At 41.9% G+C, this 19,548-nt stretch overlaps 1 protein-coding gene across 1 annotated transcript; it reads right to left on the bottom strand.

Moving 5' to 3' along the window:
- Positions 1-6,992: 6,992 nt before the first annotated feature.
- Positions 6,993-18,916, bottom strand: kcnk5a (potassium channel, subfamily K, member 5a). Its single transcript, XM_068717980.1, has 5 exons — positions 18,428-18,916; positions 11,011-11,122; positions 10,503-10,669; positions 10,224-10,392; positions 6,993-10,123 (listed from the first exon to the last, which is right to left on the bottom strand). The coding sequence occupies exons 1-5, from the start codon at positions 18,611-18,613 to the stop codon at positions 9,162-9,164; spliced, it is 1,596 nt and encodes a 531-aa protein (XP_068574081.1). The 5' UTR covers positions 18,614-18,916; the 3' UTR covers positions 6,993-9,161.
- Positions 18,917-19,548: the final 632 nt, after the last annotated feature.

Below are 19,548 nucleotides of genomic sequence, written 5' to 3' on the forward strand. Positions count from 1 at the left end.
CAGCTGTTAGTGGCATTGTTTAACACTGCTCTGTGTCTTTCTTCCCCATCCTCTCTTATGCTCTTTAAAAAGCAACGGGCATTTTGCCAATGTACTTCCTGCATTCTTACGAAAAAATCCCACGTAGCTCTCACAAAACCCAAAACACAAACACACACACACACACACACACACACACACACACACACACACACACACACACACACACACACACACAGTAAACACACACACACAAACTCACCTCTGGGGGGTGCCCAAAAGTTTCCGGTCCGGAAGACCGGACACAGAAACTCAGGAAACAATTGGGTGTCAGAGAGGTCCTGTACCATTGCTTATTGCGCTGTTGTTGCGTCGACTGTTTCGCAGTCAAGAGAAAACAAATCTCCATCTGGTTCCCCCTCTTCCTTTGTTGGCAAGGAAGTGAGCTGGCATCACTCTGTCCCCAAGACGGTCGTGTTGTTGATACGCAAAGAGAGATGGCATTGATTTATTCAGAGACCCGTAAGCATAAGTCACTCCAGTAAGACTTTGGGCACATTGAGGATTGTTTTGTGATGCTTGTTTTTTGGAAGTTATTCAAATAAACAATTGAGTTACACTCACGTCACATGATGCCATTGAGATTCATCTGGTGGAATTAGAGTAAATTGAATAAAGAAGTTGTTTATTGTGAGACACAATAACGGCCTACGTTAAAGTGATGTGGCGGCTGTATGCTCTGACTTTGAGTGTGCTTGCTGACCGCTCCTGCTGTAATCTCTTCACAAGTACCCTAGACATCTGGGAAACACAAACTGTGCAGGAAGTAGTGCAGTGTGAAAGACGGAGGGCGGCACGCTGGCTGGTTTCAGGGACCCCTTGCGTAATTGGACTCTTTAAAGGAGAAGTATACTTCTCCTGGCATACTGGTGTGTGTCAGTGTATACCCTGACCCACGCTGTCTGAAGACCTACAGGTCACCAAGAGTGAAAATTAGGCCTGTTGTCTTAAACTTGTGGAAGGAATGAGATGTTCTGAGTATAATATGGCAAAGTCATGCGTTTGCTTTGGCACATGGTGGCTGGCTGTGTTACGCCATTCAACATATCTGTGCAAAATTTCAGCAGCTCATCGCACCAATGGTTCATTTTCCGCTCTGCTATTTACATTTGGTGAAATCCTAGACCTTTTGCATTCTTAAATGTAAACATTGTTGATTTATCTTACTATTTTATCTAAATATTGGGTAGTTAACAGGGCTGCTGGGAAGGGTACATTATATTTCCATAACTGCATACCATAAAATTAAATCATGGTTTAAAGGCAACTTCCCCAAACTCCAGATTGGTGTTCTTTGAAACTAAAAAGCCTGCATGGAAATTGTACTACTTTTGCTCATGATCCACTTTTTTAACATGCATCTCGCAGGAATGTTCATTTTATTTATGTATATTGCAATCAGCATATCCATATGTGTTAAATGTATTATGTGTGTTTGGGCAGTTAAGACAGTAATATAGATCCAAAGATCAAACAATCATGTGTTAACTCTTTTATGATAAAAGAAAGTCTTTTCTCTGAACTTGTCTGCTGTGGAAGTGTCGAGCTCTTCAATAACAATATGTTGCCAGTTTATCTTTCTGCTAAGTTTTATTGTAAGGTTTTCAAAGTTTAGTGTGGTTTTGGTGACGTTTCCAGATCCTATGAGTAGTGAGGGAGTCAGCAAACAGAAAAGGAGGCATATTGTCTCAGATGAGCAACCGTCGCCTGAACTCATGTCCTCATCTAATCTTGCTCTGAAATCCCCTGACCAAACAAAATCATCACTGCTGACGTAATGAAATGTATGAAGCTTAAGTGCTGTGAAACTGAGGACATGAGACTCTCTGATCCCCCTACCTGAGGTTATTGCAAAATGAGCACGAGGGCATTCGAGATGAGGCCATGAGATAAGCATTTAATATACTGTAGCTCATTCTTTTTTTTAACTAACTAACAGTCAACATTTGCCCTGAATCCTCCCTTTGAATGCTATCACAGAGGCTAGTCCAACAACCAAATGCCAATTTTCACCGTCCCTGAGGTGTCTCCCAAATTGCATTTGGTGATGTGTTTTTATTGATGAGACTAGCCCTGCACGCCCACTCGTCCACAGCTGCAATGTGACGTTTGGCATGTACTGTGGTTCATGATAGCGTCTCCCATGTGTCGTGGCACTGGTCTTTGCAGGACGAGCATAATAAAAAATTTGCTTTAAAGTTCACATTGGAGTGATGTTTTTTTAATTGACCAACTTTCATGGCTTCACAGTTAGTCTAGATGTTATTTCAGATGCATTTTGTGATTCATTAAAACTTTCTAAGGAATATCATGTTGCCCACGGTCACATTTAATTGAAGTAAGGAATATTTTTCTGTCCTCAGCTTTTCAACGCAGACACCATGATTAGAGGCCTTCGGGTTTTGAATTATGTGGTCCTACATGAACACTAATTTAGCTGCCAAGGTTCAAATAGTTTGGGTTGTTTCAATTGAAAGATTTGATCTGGTCTGTGCTCTTCTCAATCGTTGGAAGTGGGTGGGGTTGGAGGGCCAAGGTAACCATGGTTACTGCATAAGCAACGTAATCGCAACGTCACCGGTTTGATTCCAACCGTGGGATCTTTGTAGCATGTCATACCCCTCTCTCTCGCTCTGATTCTAATCTGCCACAAGACTCTTCATCTGTCTAATAAAGATGCAAAATTGCCAAAAGACAAAATCTGATTTCAATCAATTCTGAACCCACATAGTTTTTGAGTGTCAAAGATTAAAGACCAAACGTTTAACTTTGATTGCAGATTATTTAGTTTAAATATATATATATATATATATATATATTTATATATATATATATTATATTTAAACCTGCAACTTTTTTTCTTGGGCAACGGAGACATATCATCACCTTTTTAGATGATATGGCAGAATTGTAAGGAAACAAATGCTCATTTACACCTCGAGCAGTTACAGAGCAGCATTACCATTCATGTGGAGTCGTGTGTCTGTTTTCCAATTTTTCCTGCGTTCTCCTGCAACTCGCAACATGTGTTAATTTCTCATCATTACATGCATACAGCTTTTTCAAAATAAACTTCTGTTTTCACAAGAAAACAATTTGGTTAGGTTTAGGCAACACCATTACTTAATTAGGTTTTGGGAAAGATAGTAGTTTGGGTTAAAGTAACTATGGAAATACATTACTTAAGTACAGAAGTCTCTCTTTTAGATCTGTTTTTGCTCTTTACCAACTCCAGAGGGAGACATCTGGGTTTTTCGCTGCCAAATGCTCCACTTTGTTCACTAGCTCACTGTGTCTGCCCTGATCCAATCACATCAGTTTACAAAAGTATTTTAATATTGATTTAATAGTGTCCTGCCGAGGACCTTTCTTTCTTCCCTCTCATCATCTCATTACTGTCTGACTGTAAAAAAAGCACACAAATTCCCTTCCATATCTGTTCACTTTGGGAATTAAACAACAATAACCTCAGTATTCATAATAATTTGTACGTTCCGGGATGAGGAACGTGAAAATATGAAAAGGGGGTTCATTTATGTTGTGCCTGGAATCCCACAGTAACAGGAGACATTCTGGTTTCCACCAGGCTCAGCACTTTTTCCACAGTGAGCCCTGTCTTTAGTTTGGTTCAGTGACCATCATCAGTTAAGTTAACATTTATAAGGGCGAAGGTTCTCTCGCACCACCCATTCTAGTGAAACATTAATGGTGAAAAGGCAATGAAACATTGTTCCACTGCAGATTTTTTAAACGACGCCATCAGACTGGGAGGCAATAACATCGCATCTCAGAAAGTTATAAAAAATATCAATGCGTTTAGTGTCACACTTTTCTAAATGTCAATGTTTTATAGATTTAATTCCGTCATTATTGGTGGAACCAGGGAGGGTTATTCTGCTGAATCCATTCAGGCATTGGCATTCATTTTTAGCCTGTGTCAACAACAACTTGTTATGCACAAGCTAATCTCATGTCTTTTTGGCACATCAGGATATGTCAACAGCTTGGCTCCATGCTTATTAAAATCCACCCGCATTCCAATCATTAACCGATACTCTAACGTAAACAAGCACAGACTAATGTGCAGAAATGCACCCTGTTTGTGTAGAATGTTATTACTCGTTATTCGGGTTTCAGCGTTGTTATTACAGCTAGGTTTGCATATCAGCTTTCTGCTCCCTTTGCAGTGTGGTTCACTTGTATGACAGCATGACCTTGATGTTTATGTGCATAGTCAGCAATGCCAGGTGTCACTTGGATAAGGTAAGGTACATATTTGATTCGACCGGGAGCGTGTGCACCGCCATCTGCCCCACCGGGAGCGTTTCAGAAGTGGAGCGCTCGCGGGCACCACCCGCGAACATCGTGAGATTCCGTGATAATCTGTGTAACAACCATGGATGTATAAAGAGAACAACAAACACATAAAAGGTTACTTTACCAGTCCGACGTTGAATTACTGTTGATTTGGTCACATTTCCTTGTTTTTTGAGACATTTTTAAGCTTGGATATATAATCTTACATTTTTGTGGTCAAAGCAAAATATAAGAAGAAGAAGAGAAGTGTAGAAGAAGAGCAACGACAGAACAAGCATAAACCCGACCCGTGGGCTCTCGCACGCCCTCTTCTTTGAGGCAGAGTACTGTTTGCCCCTCTGTGCTTTTTCACTGCGGTTTAATGTCAGATCAGCAACACTAAATATGTTCTACACAGACGTGAAATACACTACTTATTCTATGGAAAGAAAGGACATATAATAAAAGTGTCTACAAATATTACAGTGGTGACAAACAATGACAAAGCAAAAGGCACGCGCTCAACCCAGTTAGTGAGGGATTCACAATCTGAGGTGAAGCACAGCTCGTCGCTGCCTCACCTCACGTGTCTCCTCTGTTTGAACAGGACATGCGCTAATTCAGCGATTTTGATTATAAAAATGCTTGAAATGGTTGGAATCATAGATAAATTACATTTATAGCACAGATCAGTAGAGAAATATTAATATTTATTTTATTTTAGCATTATTTGTTTTTTCTTTTCATGATGACAGGTGAGGCAGAGACCGCACGTCCCTGCAAAGATCATAATTCCCATGCTTAAAATACATTGTAATTTTTCCTTTTAATCACTGTTATAATGCATTATAATGTGATTTTACTGTACTTAAAGCAACCAATGACCATTTAGTGTAACTTGTAATCAGAGCGTCTCCAAAATACGTGCTTTCATTTTTGCCTGAAATTCCCCTAACCTAAATATAGAGATCAACTTGCATCTGCTAAAACGGATTCCATATTTGAGCCACCACCAAAGGGTGCAAGCTCCATTCTCTCACAAGTGGACCACCCCCTTGAGAGAAGGTTGCCCGTAGGTTCAGGTGGCCTGAACACGGGTGGCTCTGACAGGAAATGAACACTTACCCACATCAGAGAGACACAGCTCCAGCAGGGGAAGCCAACGGGTCCCTCCCTGCTTGTTTATGTAGGAAACCAATGTTGTGTCATTCATCCTGATCGGAACATGCCTGCCCATCAGAACTGGACAAAAATGCTTTTGAGCTAAGAAAGCCGCTAGAAGCTCCAGGTGGTTGGTGTGCAGCTTGCACTGTGCCGACGTCCTGATCCCCCATCACTGCCGCCCCATCATACAGAACTACCCCACCCTCTCAGGGAGGCGTCTGTGGACACCACTTTGCGAAAAGACACCCTCCCCATAGAGGAGCCTTAGATCAGTAAACAGCTGTGCCTCTGCCTGCTCTCTGGAGCCCGCTATCAGAGCCTCCAATCATCTAGATGCAAACATCGCTCTTCCAAAGGGGAGCTAACGCCTCGACACATTTGGTAAAGGTGCGGAAGTGGAGTGACAGGCCGAACAGCAGCACCAGATACTGCCCGTGATCTGCATTATTGCTGTGACTGTGAGATTAATAGTTGTTTAAACCCAAGCCCTTGAGCGAATTGAGCTCAGTAGCTGTGTGACTGCTGTCATGATCAGAGGTATTTGTTTAACACTTTGCAAGTCCAGAGTATTACGCCCTGCAAACTGCACAACTTCTGAGCCAGTGGAGGAGAGGGCCACTCTACCTCCAGCTGCTCAGCAACACGGAGGTATAGAAAGGGAAGGATGCATCGTCCTGGCCCGCTGAGGCAGCAGGGGCTGACAATAAAAGCCTCCTGTTCATCTTCCAACAAGCCGTGCACGTCTAAATGGATGTCGAGCACATCATCATGGCAAGTGACCAGTCCCAGCAGCTGGCTCGTGCTCATGGGGCACTCCGTCTCAACCATGGCCGTCCCCTCCAGGTACTCCCCGTGGTCCACCCAATTACCAATGAGCCGTTGGACTCAGAAAAAAGCTGGTTTTGGAGGGAAGATCATGCAGTACAATGGTCTTTCCCAGCGCTCTTTCTACAAAATGTGACTGGTTGAGCGCCAGGGCTGCCAACAAAACGCACAGGGCTCAAGCTCCATCAAAGCCCTCCTGGCATGGACGATCCCCAGACAGATGGGACATGCTTTGTGCTGGTCAGGGGCAAACAGAACACTTCTTCCTCACACGTTTATGCCCGGCACTCATCTCGAGACACAAGGCTTATGACAGCGAACTCAAAATCAGGAACCGCTGCAGCCAACTAGCCTAACTCAGCAAAGGTGTTCTTTGTGAGGTGAAGAGCGAAAGACCTGAGGGATAACCGAGGAGATTGATTTATAAAGGCAGGGCCTCACGTACGTCACCACAGGTCATCCGTCTTGAAAGGCGTGTATAGAGGGGTCTTCAGGTAGGTCACTCGGAATACAGAATACAAGTATGAACCTGAAAATGAGTCGGCATCATGTTTTTCTATTGCGCATGTGTGGAATGTGCCTGTGTATGCAGTCTGTGTGCAGCGGAACTTCTATGTTTAAAATCACTGGAGTGCCACTTTAATATAATGTAAGGATAGCAAAAACACTCAGGTTTTATTAAATGTTTATTTACATGAAATATACAGTTTTGTTTGGAATTCACATACAAACTTTTTCAAACAATAATTTAATATTTAAAAAAAACAAAACAAAGAAAAAAACAACTTTACTGGAGTTTTACACAATGGAGCAACAGTAAGAGAAAAGCTTGGGAGAGTGGGTTAAACCAGCCTAACCTGTTCTGAGTTAATAATCTAAAGACAAGCTTGAAATTCAGTCCAGGCAGGTACCATATAACAATGTATTGTACTGTATAACAACGCCGAACCAATGAAAGCCAGTGAAAATGAGAGAAAGACAGACGAATGCTCACATAGATTTAAGTGATGGCCCTGTGACGAAATACAAGAGGGGGCAATTAAAAACACCCAGTGTGAAATATATAATGACTCAGTGAGAAGATTACAAGTACATTCAACAGATGTTACATTGTACTGGGTATCCCTACTTTGCAGTGGATTTAAGGCCTTTTCCCCTAATAGCAGCCATCTGTAAGGCAGAGTCAGGAGTTAAGGAAAAATCCTGACGATATTTACAGTATATTACCCATGAGGAATTCTAAATTCAAAGTAGCGTAGAGTGACACCACCATCTTGATATTCACTGTAACACTGTTTCAAGTTTTTGTGTGCAAAAGGCAGCGGGTGAGCGGGGTGGCTAAGGGCCCTTTCAAAAGTCAGACTGTGAAAAGCAATGGACATTATATTTTGGTCCCTCGAGTTTACGGTTTTGTGTACACGTGAAACAAGGGGGACACACTACAATAATTGAGAGCACCGATACTGCTGGCCTCATGTCTCATGACTGAAACATACGTCAAGAGAGTATTGATCGGTCACAAGTTAACCTTGGCTTAACCTCGTCACAAGTGCAAGCCCCCAAAGATAAACATGAGCAGCAAGGCAATGGCCTGCACCTGCTGTTTGTGGCTGCCGATGGGCTTTCAGCCAGTATTTACATGACAAATAAAATGAAGCAAAAGGTGCTAAAGAGACAAACATGTAAGAATATTTTTGCTGTAAAAGTTATGTTATGCACTGTTATGGTAGATAGCACAGAAGCCACAGAGCGACACTTGACACGTCAACAGCAAAGCAACAATAAAAACTTTGTTTCCTGAAGCAATTTGAGGATAATCTGAAAGGCTGTGCATTATGTCACAATAGGAGTATCGTTTCCAATGATTTTTTCACATTTTTGTTACAGCGGTCAAAAAGGTTTGGAACAATAAAAAGGCAAACAAATCATAATTTAGAGTGTCTCTCTGGCTGGATATTAAGATTTGCCATAAATGCTTCTGTTAATAAAATTAATGACTTTCTTTTCCAAGTTTATTCAGTTGGTTCTAGACACTCAGACGTTGCTATGCATCACTGTTAACCTCTAGTGCAGTCACAATTCTATTGCTCACAGTCAAAATAAACAGAAATCTCAGACACAACTAGGCAGCAAGGACTTCACAAAAGAAACAGGTGACATACCAAAGAATACAAAAAAGGAGAATTGGCCCTTAACCCCCTTCATTTTCTGTAAGGACAAATGTTTGGCTCAGGTTTTAAAAAGAAAGTCTGCACTGAAACAGACTTTGAACTGTCCTCGTTTGATAGAATTGTGCAATGGGAGACATAAATCCATGCAGCTTTGGATAAATGCTACTACGTCCTTCATTTTAATAAATATTATAAAAACACCAATATGGTGAATATGCATAGAAGAAACTATGGGGAATCTAATACATTGCCACCTATAACTTCTTATTAGCCTATGAGTAGAAAAAAAGCACTTATGGTAAATAGTTCTTGTTTGGACATTACACTAAATGTGTGTTATTTAGTTTCTCAAACTACATAAAAAGGCATATATAGAGTAGATGTTAAATACTCATGGGTTACATGTCACGCTCGGTCGTCCATATCTACCAGAAAGATTGTTCAAGGGTTTATAGAAACAGTCAACATGATGGGGATTTTCATTTCTCAGCTATGAACAGAACATTTCATAGAAATTTTAACTTGGCTTTGCATTATCAGACCCCCAAACGTGCAATGGGACTTCTGATATATACTCAAACAATTCACATTAGAATACTTCAATGTCAGCCAATTCAACAACAAAGGTCTGTCTTGACTTTAGTCAGTTTAAGGCTTTGTGATATCTCAAGATTCGGTATTTTCTTCCTTTGCATATTCCTCCACAAGTTTCTCATACGAGTGGCTGTGCTCTGAACCGTCACTAGTGAACACAGACTCTTCAGATTCAGAACTATGCTCCTCCTTGGAGTTTGCTTCAATGTTTTCATCACATGTAGTAATGGATAGTTTTGCTTTAGAAGAATCATCATCATCATCCTCCTCCTCCTCCACCTCCTCCTCCTCCAAGTTATTGCTGAGAAAGTTCTCCTCGTCTATAAAAGTAATGTTTGCATTTTGGAATGTTAGGGGATGGTACTCCTTTGAGTCCCACGTCCTTCGACCACCTGCTCCACAATCTCCCACCCCTCCATTCTCTAGCTCTACGTCCTTGTCTAGCTGGTTCTCATACATCTGGCCCTGGTCGAGTTCTAAGTCACCTTCTACGTGGTCCTCTGTTAGCAGCAAACCGTTGTCTGAGCCCAGGAGGTAGTTCTTGGACTTTGAAAAAGCAACAGTGACTCGGTCACTGAAACTATAGCGCCTCTTTTGGCGCGGCGATCGGTCCAGACTAAGGATGGTGTGTCCGTTAAACATGGGAGTATCATTGCAGCTCTTGGAACGACCAATATCTTTGGATTTATTTATGGTGTTGGCATTAACGCTGCTGTTCCTGCCATCTTTTTTGGTGCCAATCTGTTTGATCAAGTCATTGTAGCCTTCCTGCTTCTTGGACAGGAAGCTGAAGATGTTGACGTCATTAGGACTGGGTGGCAGACGAAGGGCAGCCTTGTGAGACTCTTTGTAGTGCCGGAGCTCATCAAGAGATAGCTTGCGCAGCTTGCGGCGCTTCTTTAGTGCCTTGTGGGCCTCAATCACCATCCGCACCTTCCAGTTGAAGAACAAAGAAAGCCAGGCCAACCCCAGATAAATCCACACTTCCACAAAGTAACGGTACAGACTTGGGTATTCTTTATTTGGTTCCACACCTGCAAGGACAAACAAAATAGTCAACTGTCATTTGATTCCAAAGTTATGGCCTGGTTTAATTTAATCGGTTTAATCCACAGAATATATTTCTCAGCTTACCTGCTACCAAGTCCCCAAAACCAATCGTGGTCAAGGTGACAAATGAGAAGTACAAGCCTTCAATATACGTCCAACCCTCTTGGGACATAAATACAAAAGGTGGAAGGACTAAATGCACCAGCACACCCCAGAGGAGAAATATAGCCGTGCAGGTAAATTGAGCCTTTCTCTGGAAAATAAAAAATAAATAATCATTACTTCATGCGCAGGTTTTGTGATACCACAAAGAAATGAAAGAACTTTTCCCAGAAGTGGAAAGAAAAGCTCCTATCAACTTACCAGTGAAAATCCTTTCTTGGTTAGATACTGGCCCAGGTGCTTGGCTCTGCCACCGAAGAACTTTCCCAGCTCACTGATCCAGGAAAGACACAAAGGCACACCAAACAGGCCGTAGAAGATGCAAAATACACGGCCTTCTGGCGTTTTAGGGGCAATGTTCCCATATCCTTCAGAAACCGAAAGCGAAAACAAAGTGGTTAGGGTTGGGATGTGTCAACCAACTACTTAAGTTACTTTAGTGTGGCTTTATAGGAGGAGATGGGAATAACAAAAAACATGCCTCCATGTCCATCTCATCTGTGTCCTGTACCTTTAAATTATACACACTTTAGTAAAACATTCAACAGTTGTCTGCAATCGACTTTGTCCCAATGGGACAAAGTAAGACATTACTCAATCTCATTCTCTGAAACATTCAAGTAAGTTTTGACAAAACAACCAAAAGAACTACCTCTTTTCTGCCATCAGAACTAGATCTCTCAATGTTGAATATATAAAAAGTATTTACCGATAGTGGTGATAACAGTGGCAGCAAAGATAACAGCATTTGGCCAGTTCCAGTTGTTGAAGGTTTTGCTGCCAGTTATAGTGACCCCATGGCCTGCAGCATCAGACACCACCTGAGGACAAAGAAGAAACACATCGAGTATAAGGTTGATTCCAACTTAAAAGAGAATTTAATGGAGGCCAAACAAATTGAGTGTTATCAACTAGCAGTTTTAAAAAAACAAGAGTCCCATCTGCCTAAAGCATAGTTTATACTCCCCGTAATCACGGCCGGCGTGTGTTGCACTGAGGCTCCGCAGGTGTTTGCTGCACTTGGCCGTGCACCTCTGATCTTTTGGAACTTGCCACGCGCGATCGCGTGACTGTGACTGATAAGCACTATTTACATATCTGGGGATTTTACAAAGAAGCCAATTTGCATAAACACTTTTTTTATATATATATATATATATATATATATATTTTTTTTTAAACAGGTCCTAAAAATCTTCATTTGAGTAAATATTTCGCAGCCAAATCAAATTGTTTACAGGATATTCAACCTTTGTTTTCTTATAATGCAGTAATACTTAACTTGTTTATTTACAGGGCTTGTATAAAGGTAATAAAGTAGTGAATATGAGATATGAGTTTATAGATAATTACAATTCGTCCTCTGCATTGTGGAGGCTAGTTTATGGCTCTTTGTTGGTTACACCTACAGTCTATGGGCATATCTATGAGTACCACTCGTTGTCTTTCTGTTTCTTCACAGTTCATTTTGTTGGTACGCCCTATGTATAAACAAAACTTAAGCTAAAGGAAGACAGGAAGTTTGTTATGTGTAAGCTCCATTTATTTCCACCACATCCTTCCTGTGATATGTAGATGGTATCTCCAGTGGCACTGATGAGGTGAAACGACATCAGGCACCCTTGAGAATCTGCATCGCCAAGAGGGCTTTATGGTGCCGACAACTGCTTGTATTGGTAGGGAAACAGGAAGGCTTAACCAGCTGTTTCATAATCACATAATGACGCATGGTTTAAACACCTACTAGATGATTCCTCAGTGGTTGCTCTTTCTAAAGTTTGTTATTCTTTCTCAAGATCCAAAATTGCAGTGAATATATACAAAAAGATTCTTCAGGGGAAAAAAAGGTATTATTTTGTGCTTAATTTGTCTCTAACCGCCTAGAGCATGGGATACATCAGATCACTCCTTACAAGGAAGTTTTAGTGTTGACATCCAAAGGAAACAGAAAATGCTTCATCAATCATTCCCAACCATATGTGTGCCTGAACAGCCACAACAGAAATTGAATCCCCCCTGTTGGGTATTCGCAAACACCAGGCCATGTGTGGTGGGACAATGCAACCCCCCCCCCACACACACACACCACCACCACCACCATAGTTTTGGGGGGAAATATGCAAGGGGTTGGCAAAATTTGCATGAGCTCTTAAGCATTGGAAGATGCTTGGTTCTTAATAACAGGTCTGTGACAGTTCTGCTCTGTAATTACCAGCACGAGGGGAGGCCATTCTTTTGTCTGCTGAAACAACACAGTTCCTCCGTTGGGCTTTAGAGTGACAACAGTGATGTGATGTTCCAACCATGGCCAGAAATTAGAGAGGGAAAACGACACATGGGTGGACAACTGTCCTGCTTACGCACTTTCACATTTGACAGCCCTCCTGAGTCCACAGCATCTGTAATTACTGGTTACATGTTTATGCATGGGTAACCTCGTTATTGACAAAATCTTATTTGGCTGAAGCTGATAATTATAGCAACCTTAGATACCCCACAACTCCATCTCCCCGTTGGCCTAATGAGTTGTGTTTATCGCAATAGTAATCTGTTAAATGTATATCTTAACATCAAAATGGTCCTGCAAAAATTATTTTGTATAAATGGTAAAAAAGACAACTGAAACCAAAAGAGACACCACAGGGTAGGGATGCACCGAGCCAACACGGATATCGGGCCGATACTGACTGAAATAGCTGGATGGTTTATCGGTGACAATGGGGCCCATCTATTTAATTTGGTTCGATGTTTACATCTGATTACACGCGCGCATACCACTTCATGAGTCATCAGCACACCAAGAGAATGCACAGCTGAGGGAGCCAACAACAAACCCGTCAGCCGTTTCGGAGGTATTTCGATCGGTGCATCCCTACCAAAGGAGAGTGAGGCAAACCAAAAGCAGGTTACTTTGGGAACTTGATAAATACGCATGTTCACTCATCAAATCTGCCCACAGACAAAAGATAAAGGGCATTATTTGTACTTTATGTTTCCAGCACTGTGGTTCGTACTAATGGATAGTGATGAGGGAAGACTCGCCACATGGAAGTAAATTTGGAATTCAAATGACAGACTTTTGGTAAATCCCCGCACATAAGCAACCATTAATTTATTCCTCGGTTGCAGACAAAATGAAATTTGACCCCACTAGCTAAGACTAACAGTTTGAGGTTGGTCTTTTTTTGCTGCGTGGAAAACGTCGAAAAAGTGACAAATGTTATGTTTGTGAGTCATGTCTGTGGTCTGTGTGCTCGGCTCTGCACCGTCCTTACACTGGCCTAATGAGGGTGTTTTGCACATGTTCACAGTCTGCCTGACAGATAAAAAATGCTGAAGTTTGAGGCGTACAAAACGCTGATTCGCAGAAATACAATGAGGGCAGAGTGTAAGCTACCTCACGTCATGCAAGTAAAGGACAAGGAATATAACCTTTTTAAAAAGGCAGACTTTGGAGGTTAACTGTTTATTTTTTAAATATCCTGTATTGCTACCGTACAGAGGGCAGGAAGGAGAAGATCTACTACAGCACTCACTTAGTAAAGATGTTCGAACATGACTGAACAGGCTTGGCACCTCACAAGGTCCTCAAGAGGTTGAAAAGGTCATATACTAGTCAACTTGTGGCCACAAATAACCCTGAGAATGAGTCAAAAGGCAAAAGCACTGGGGGAGAAAAATAGAATAAACTTTGTGTCATACTGAGCCCAAAGCAGCTCAGGACGAGGTTGTTAAACGGGCTTCTCTACAATGTCAGGCTACCAACATGGATACCCTTACTGGTCAATTTAGGGTAGAGGAAAGAGCTAATTAGAATCGTAGAACATGCTACTCTAAAACCAGTGTGTCTTCTGTCACATAAACAAAAATGGAAAAACTACATAAACTAATCCAGCACTCTTGCTGCGAAATCTCTCCAACTGGTATTTACCAGAAACATTAAAGTTGTATTTTGTGTATGAACAATGAAAGCAGAAGGGAGGACATCTCAAAATGTTGTGTTCAAGTAAAAACCACAGCCCCATTAATGATTAACGTCACACTGACTCACGGCCTTGTTGAGATAAAATATGGTGGCAGCAAGATCTCCTCTCTTTTACAAAAGTTAACGCCTCACTACTATTAAACACTTCTCGTCGCTGCCCTGAACATCCAGTCCAAAATGCAACACACACCTCAGTGAAAATCCCAGCCACCAACACGCAAAACTCTTTTTCTGTAAGTATGATTAGAGCCGAAACGATTACTTGATTGACAGAAAAACAATTTGCAACACTTTTGACAATCATTCTGCTACCAATGCTTCTGAAACACACAATCTGCACTAAAAGTTTCAGCGCAAATTGCAGTCAATTGATTGATTTACTGAAACAATCTAATATTCACAGCAATAATACTTTACTCCTTGAGCATATATTTTTAGATATGGTTACACTGAAACAAATCAACTGTTGCGCAACAATCTTCAGACATCCCTAATAAAAAGGATCACACAAAGTTGTGGTACAAAAAACAAAAGCTTGATATGAAATACACAATGTTAACTTGAAAAATCACAATGTGGTGCCTTATGCTTACACACTATGAAAGGATTCCTTTGCATTTGTGGATCTGAAAACATTGCCAAACATGCAGGCAACTGCCAGCGGTCCACTCCGAAAGACAGAGCACAGTAACCACCACAACGACAAACTCCAACTGTTATCAGGACAGCTGGCGGTCCAGCACACCAACCCCAGCTCCCACAGCTGCTCGTGGGCAGGATTGACCCGACTTGCAAACGGTGAAGTCGCTCATTCTCCTCCATGTCATTACGTATTGATGTCTGATACCGCGGATAGATGGCTGGCAAACAATGCATTTGAGTAACAATGCTGAGATTTCATTGTGTGCACTAGTCAAAGATCCGCCACAGGGTGCCAGGAGAAAAAAAAAAACAAGACATGGGAGGTGTGGGATGCCGTCTGACCTTCACAAATTAATGTTAAGAAGAAACCGAAGCTGATTAAGAAAAAGTACAGACAACTTTGTCCATTTTACAGCGTTTTGTCTTTATTTGGCAGAGACACAAACGCTGTAAAAATTCCCCAGACAGTGAAAGGATTCTTCCATCTGTTAAGCAGAGCATCTTACACCATTAACAGATTTGTGAGTGGCTGTTTTAATTCTGCATGAGGTTGAAAAACATGCCTCATTAACGCAACATGTGGCGTTTTTATTCATTCTTGAATTTCACTGTTGGCCTTATAAAACATTGCAAGTTAATTTCGACACTCCAGATAACTGAATGGTGACAGTCTCACATTGTGCCGACAACATCCTTAATCAGATTAGGCATACAAGGCAATAAAGACATCCCTGTCTTGTCAATTTATCGCCAAAACCTAAACCCATGACATGTAAATGCATTGCTACCTTCCGTGACTTCAGTGTAACTTTTTTTCATTTACTTTTCAAAAGAGGGATGAAAGACTTAACTATTTCAAGCGAGCGGCCCCTGGGCACATGACTATCCCTGCGAACAGAGCGCTACTTCATTGGGCATTTTCAGTCCGACGAGGGGCCCAAGTTTCACTTTACGCATGTGACATCGGAGTGTTGAGCAGTGTTTTGCAAACTTCTTCTTCCAGGCCACACATGGTCTTTAAGTCATGTGCCGGGACGGACAGGACCATCATGCTAAAAGGGAAATGAAAAAGGCCGTTTGCAAACCAAAGCTGCACTGAGAGAAGGAATTTGAAGTTTCCAAATTTCGTGCAATGCCTCGCTATGTATGCGTTCGACTTTAATGGTATAGAGCAGTGGGGAACTGTATTATTTGATGTTTTATTTATTTTATAAATTTTAATAAATATTTTATTTATTTGATTTGATGACTTTCAATATCCAATTAATTTTGCTTTACGTCAGAGCTTGCAACATTTGGTTGACCGAAAGAAGATGCATCAGCAACCATTTTGATAAGCGATTGATTTTTATCAAAACACAGGGGCCCCCAAGTAGGTCACCCAGTGGAGCGGGCGTCCATGTACCAAAGCCGAGTTCTCCGAGTCTTAGCTGCATCCCCTCTCTCTCCCATTCTATTCTTCAGCTGCACCGTCAAATGAAGGCAAAAAAAGCCCCAAAAATATTCTTTTACAAAAAGCAATACGTTCATTGTTTCTGGCTTTTTACATGTGAGAATTTGCTTTTCCTCTTTGTCATGTATAACAGCAGTCCACTGAATATCTTTGGGCTTTGGACCATTGGTTGGACAAATCACCACCACCAATCACTAATTAGCAGCACACATTTTTAAACATGAAATCACCACTTCCATGCTAACAATCAACTACAGTTTGGAACACTAGGCTGTCCACTTTCTAAAGCATGCATTCTCTTCCCCTCAATGTCCACAGTGCTTCTGGGTGACGGAGAAACACTGCTCACACTTCATGCTGCGACCCGGGATGCTCGGAGCGTTTGCTTCTTATCTGCAGTGGAGCTAATGTGTGCAGCCTGGCTGAACTTTTACAACAGCTCCTCAACAGCCAGCATTGATGGACCATAAAATCCAATCTGTAAACTGTGACCACTTCAAGGGTCCTGCAGTTAATAGTAAACTCCTTGTTAATAAAACAGCAGAAGACTAACTTTTACAAGAGTGTCGCCATCTCTCGTTAAGCCAGCTTATATATTTTAATCGTTGACGCACCAAGCAAAGTTTCCACAATGGAAACCTTGGAGAAAATAAAAGTTGATAAAAGGCAACTCACGGGCAATATATTGTAGGTTTACCCGTTTTAATATACCGACTCCAAAGCCTTTGCAGCAGGTGTCTCTGCAGACTGGGGGGGGTAAAAGGGGTTAAGAAGCTAAACGTGATGTGATCTTATCTTTTAAAAAGGTGCCGTGGAACCCAGAGGACATGACTGGTTCTCTGTCCTTTAGAGAGCGAGCAGGAGTAGGACATGTTTCAGTTTTACAAATAGTATTTTTTTACTACCAAAAAACTAAGTCCAAAATCTCTCAACTGTGTTATTTCCCAGATTACATCAAGAGGAAGATTTGGCCATTGCAGGGATTTGGCTGTTACAGAGATGGGGGTCGGGGGGGGGGGGGGGTGTCATGGGCATATCCCTTTCAGAACCCCCCCCCTACCAAACACAAAAAGGAAAAGCAGAAGGAAGCAGAAGGGGGGATGGTGGGGGATAATAAATCTCCCTAATACTGATGTGGGTCCGTAAAGGGGGAACAGGTTGAGACATGTTTCTGGTCATATTTGAAAGTGCAAAGAGCCCCCAAAAAAAACGAAACAAAAAAGGAACCACTGCCTGGTGTTACTCATGCAGGAAAAGGATCCCTCTGAGGTGGCGTGTTGCATATACAATGCTGTGTACACTGGATCAAGTCTTCTTTTCCACACTCTTCTTCTTCAGTGAGGGACTTTGACACATCAAAGATCACGTCTTCTCGTCGCACAGAACTAAGGGCGTAAAAGCCATATGGAGGAAGTGAACAAACAACATGTCACGGGGCAAACACCTGTGGAATCGTGGGCCGTGTTGACTCACGTGTTCACACACAGTGCAGCCGCAGAGGTCAACGGCACCGGCTTTGCTACTGGTTGAGGAACTGCTGTTTTAACGAGAAATTAGCAATGGAACACCATGTACTGAGGGATACAGATTGACCCTCAACACCCTGGTATCATAGTCACTGCTCCAGACAGACTGTCTGTCCGTCAACGTTTATAACAGCAAATCAACTCAACCGGATGATAAAATAATCATCATCACAAAGCCAAAGATAACATTTATGAGGGGATCTGTGACAATTGTATGGCTTGTTGGTGTTATGGTGTTCTAACTTTTAAGTGTGGGTGTGTTGACCCACAAGGAGGAACCATGAACTTACAACAAGTAATTTCTCAGAAGGAGATTTACAGTTTCTGGAGAAAGCTTACACAGCAGTTCATGAGTCAGCCAGTCAAAAAGATGCAGCAATAGCATATTTCATTCAACACTTAATAGATGATTCACTTTGGACTGTAAATCAACCTGCAGCAGTTTACAGAATGGTTTACAGTAGGATGCGTTTCACAACGTCAATAGAAAAACAACAAGTGTGCAGTGGAAGAACCATACCTCTAATATTTTGTCCAAATCATCTTTCGTCAGACAGGGATATTCCTTGAGTATTGTATCCTTCTGGGTACTATACCGCTCTGCAGCCAGCTTCCAATTGGGCTCCTCCAGGACTTGAAAAATTGCTGCCCCAATGGACAGGTAAAAAATAATGGCAGAGGTCAACAAGGGGCCTTTATCTACCATACTTATGTACAATGACTCAACTCTGAGAGCGCGGGACAGGGGGGGAGAGAGAGAAAGAGAGAGGAGGGAGGGGGTAGACAACAACAATACCCGGAGTTATGCGGGACTCATTCTCAGCACGGTTCACCAAATGTTTCTCCTTCCGTGCGAGGGCTCTGAAAAGTGCATGAAACGCGCCGCGGCTGACAGAATTCGGGCTCGAGACATAACAGGGTTAAAAGTAGGCATGAAAGACGCGGGGGGCTGAGCGCGAGCGAGACCGCAGCGACAGTAGTATTCTCTCTCCACGTGCGCAGCCGAAGAAATACTGCCTGCTGAAGTAGTGAACTGGGAGTAGTGGAGTAGGAGAGTGGGGAAGAGCAGCGAAGATCCGCCCCGAAAACAGAGCGAGAAGGGGGGGGGGGGGGGGGGGTGTTCACTACTCTGCAGTCTGGCCCATTTTCTTTATTTGGTGAGGCTGCAGGTGTACAGCTGCAGTAAACTTTCATAAAGCGTCTCAACAAAACACCGAGTAACTTTTTTTTTTCCAATGCACTTTTAGGAATTCGCTACGAACAAAAGTCCTTTAATTACACTACAAAACTAAGTGGATGATATAATAGTTGAGTCATAACTTTCATCAGAATAAAAGATAAGTAATTCTGTCCATTACAATTTTTTTTTTTACACTTGCCTCCAGATTTTTAAGCAACTTCAGAAGATGATATTAATTCATACTAGTTCCATATTTATTACAGTGCAGATATCAGGTTTTTGTGGCTTGAACTTTTATTGATTGCATTCATTTTCTACCTGCGAAAAACCCACTCAGACTGACTTTGTTTTCTTGATGTTGTTTCTTGTCATCCAAAAATGGACTCAAGCAGTGCCACTGGATCTGCCTCTCCCTTCAAAACATGTAGGTTTCATACTGTACATTCCTATGAATCCATCCG

This window comes from Cebidichthys violaceus, unplaced genomic scaffold, assembly GCF_023349555.1.
Source record: "Cebidichthys violaceus isolate CVI_PGR_0920_01 unplaced genomic scaffold, fCebVio1.0.p SCAF_22, whole genome shotgun sequence".
NCBI lineage: Eukaryota > Metazoa > Chordata > Actinopteri > Perciformes > Stichaeidae > Cebidichthys > Cebidichthys violaceus.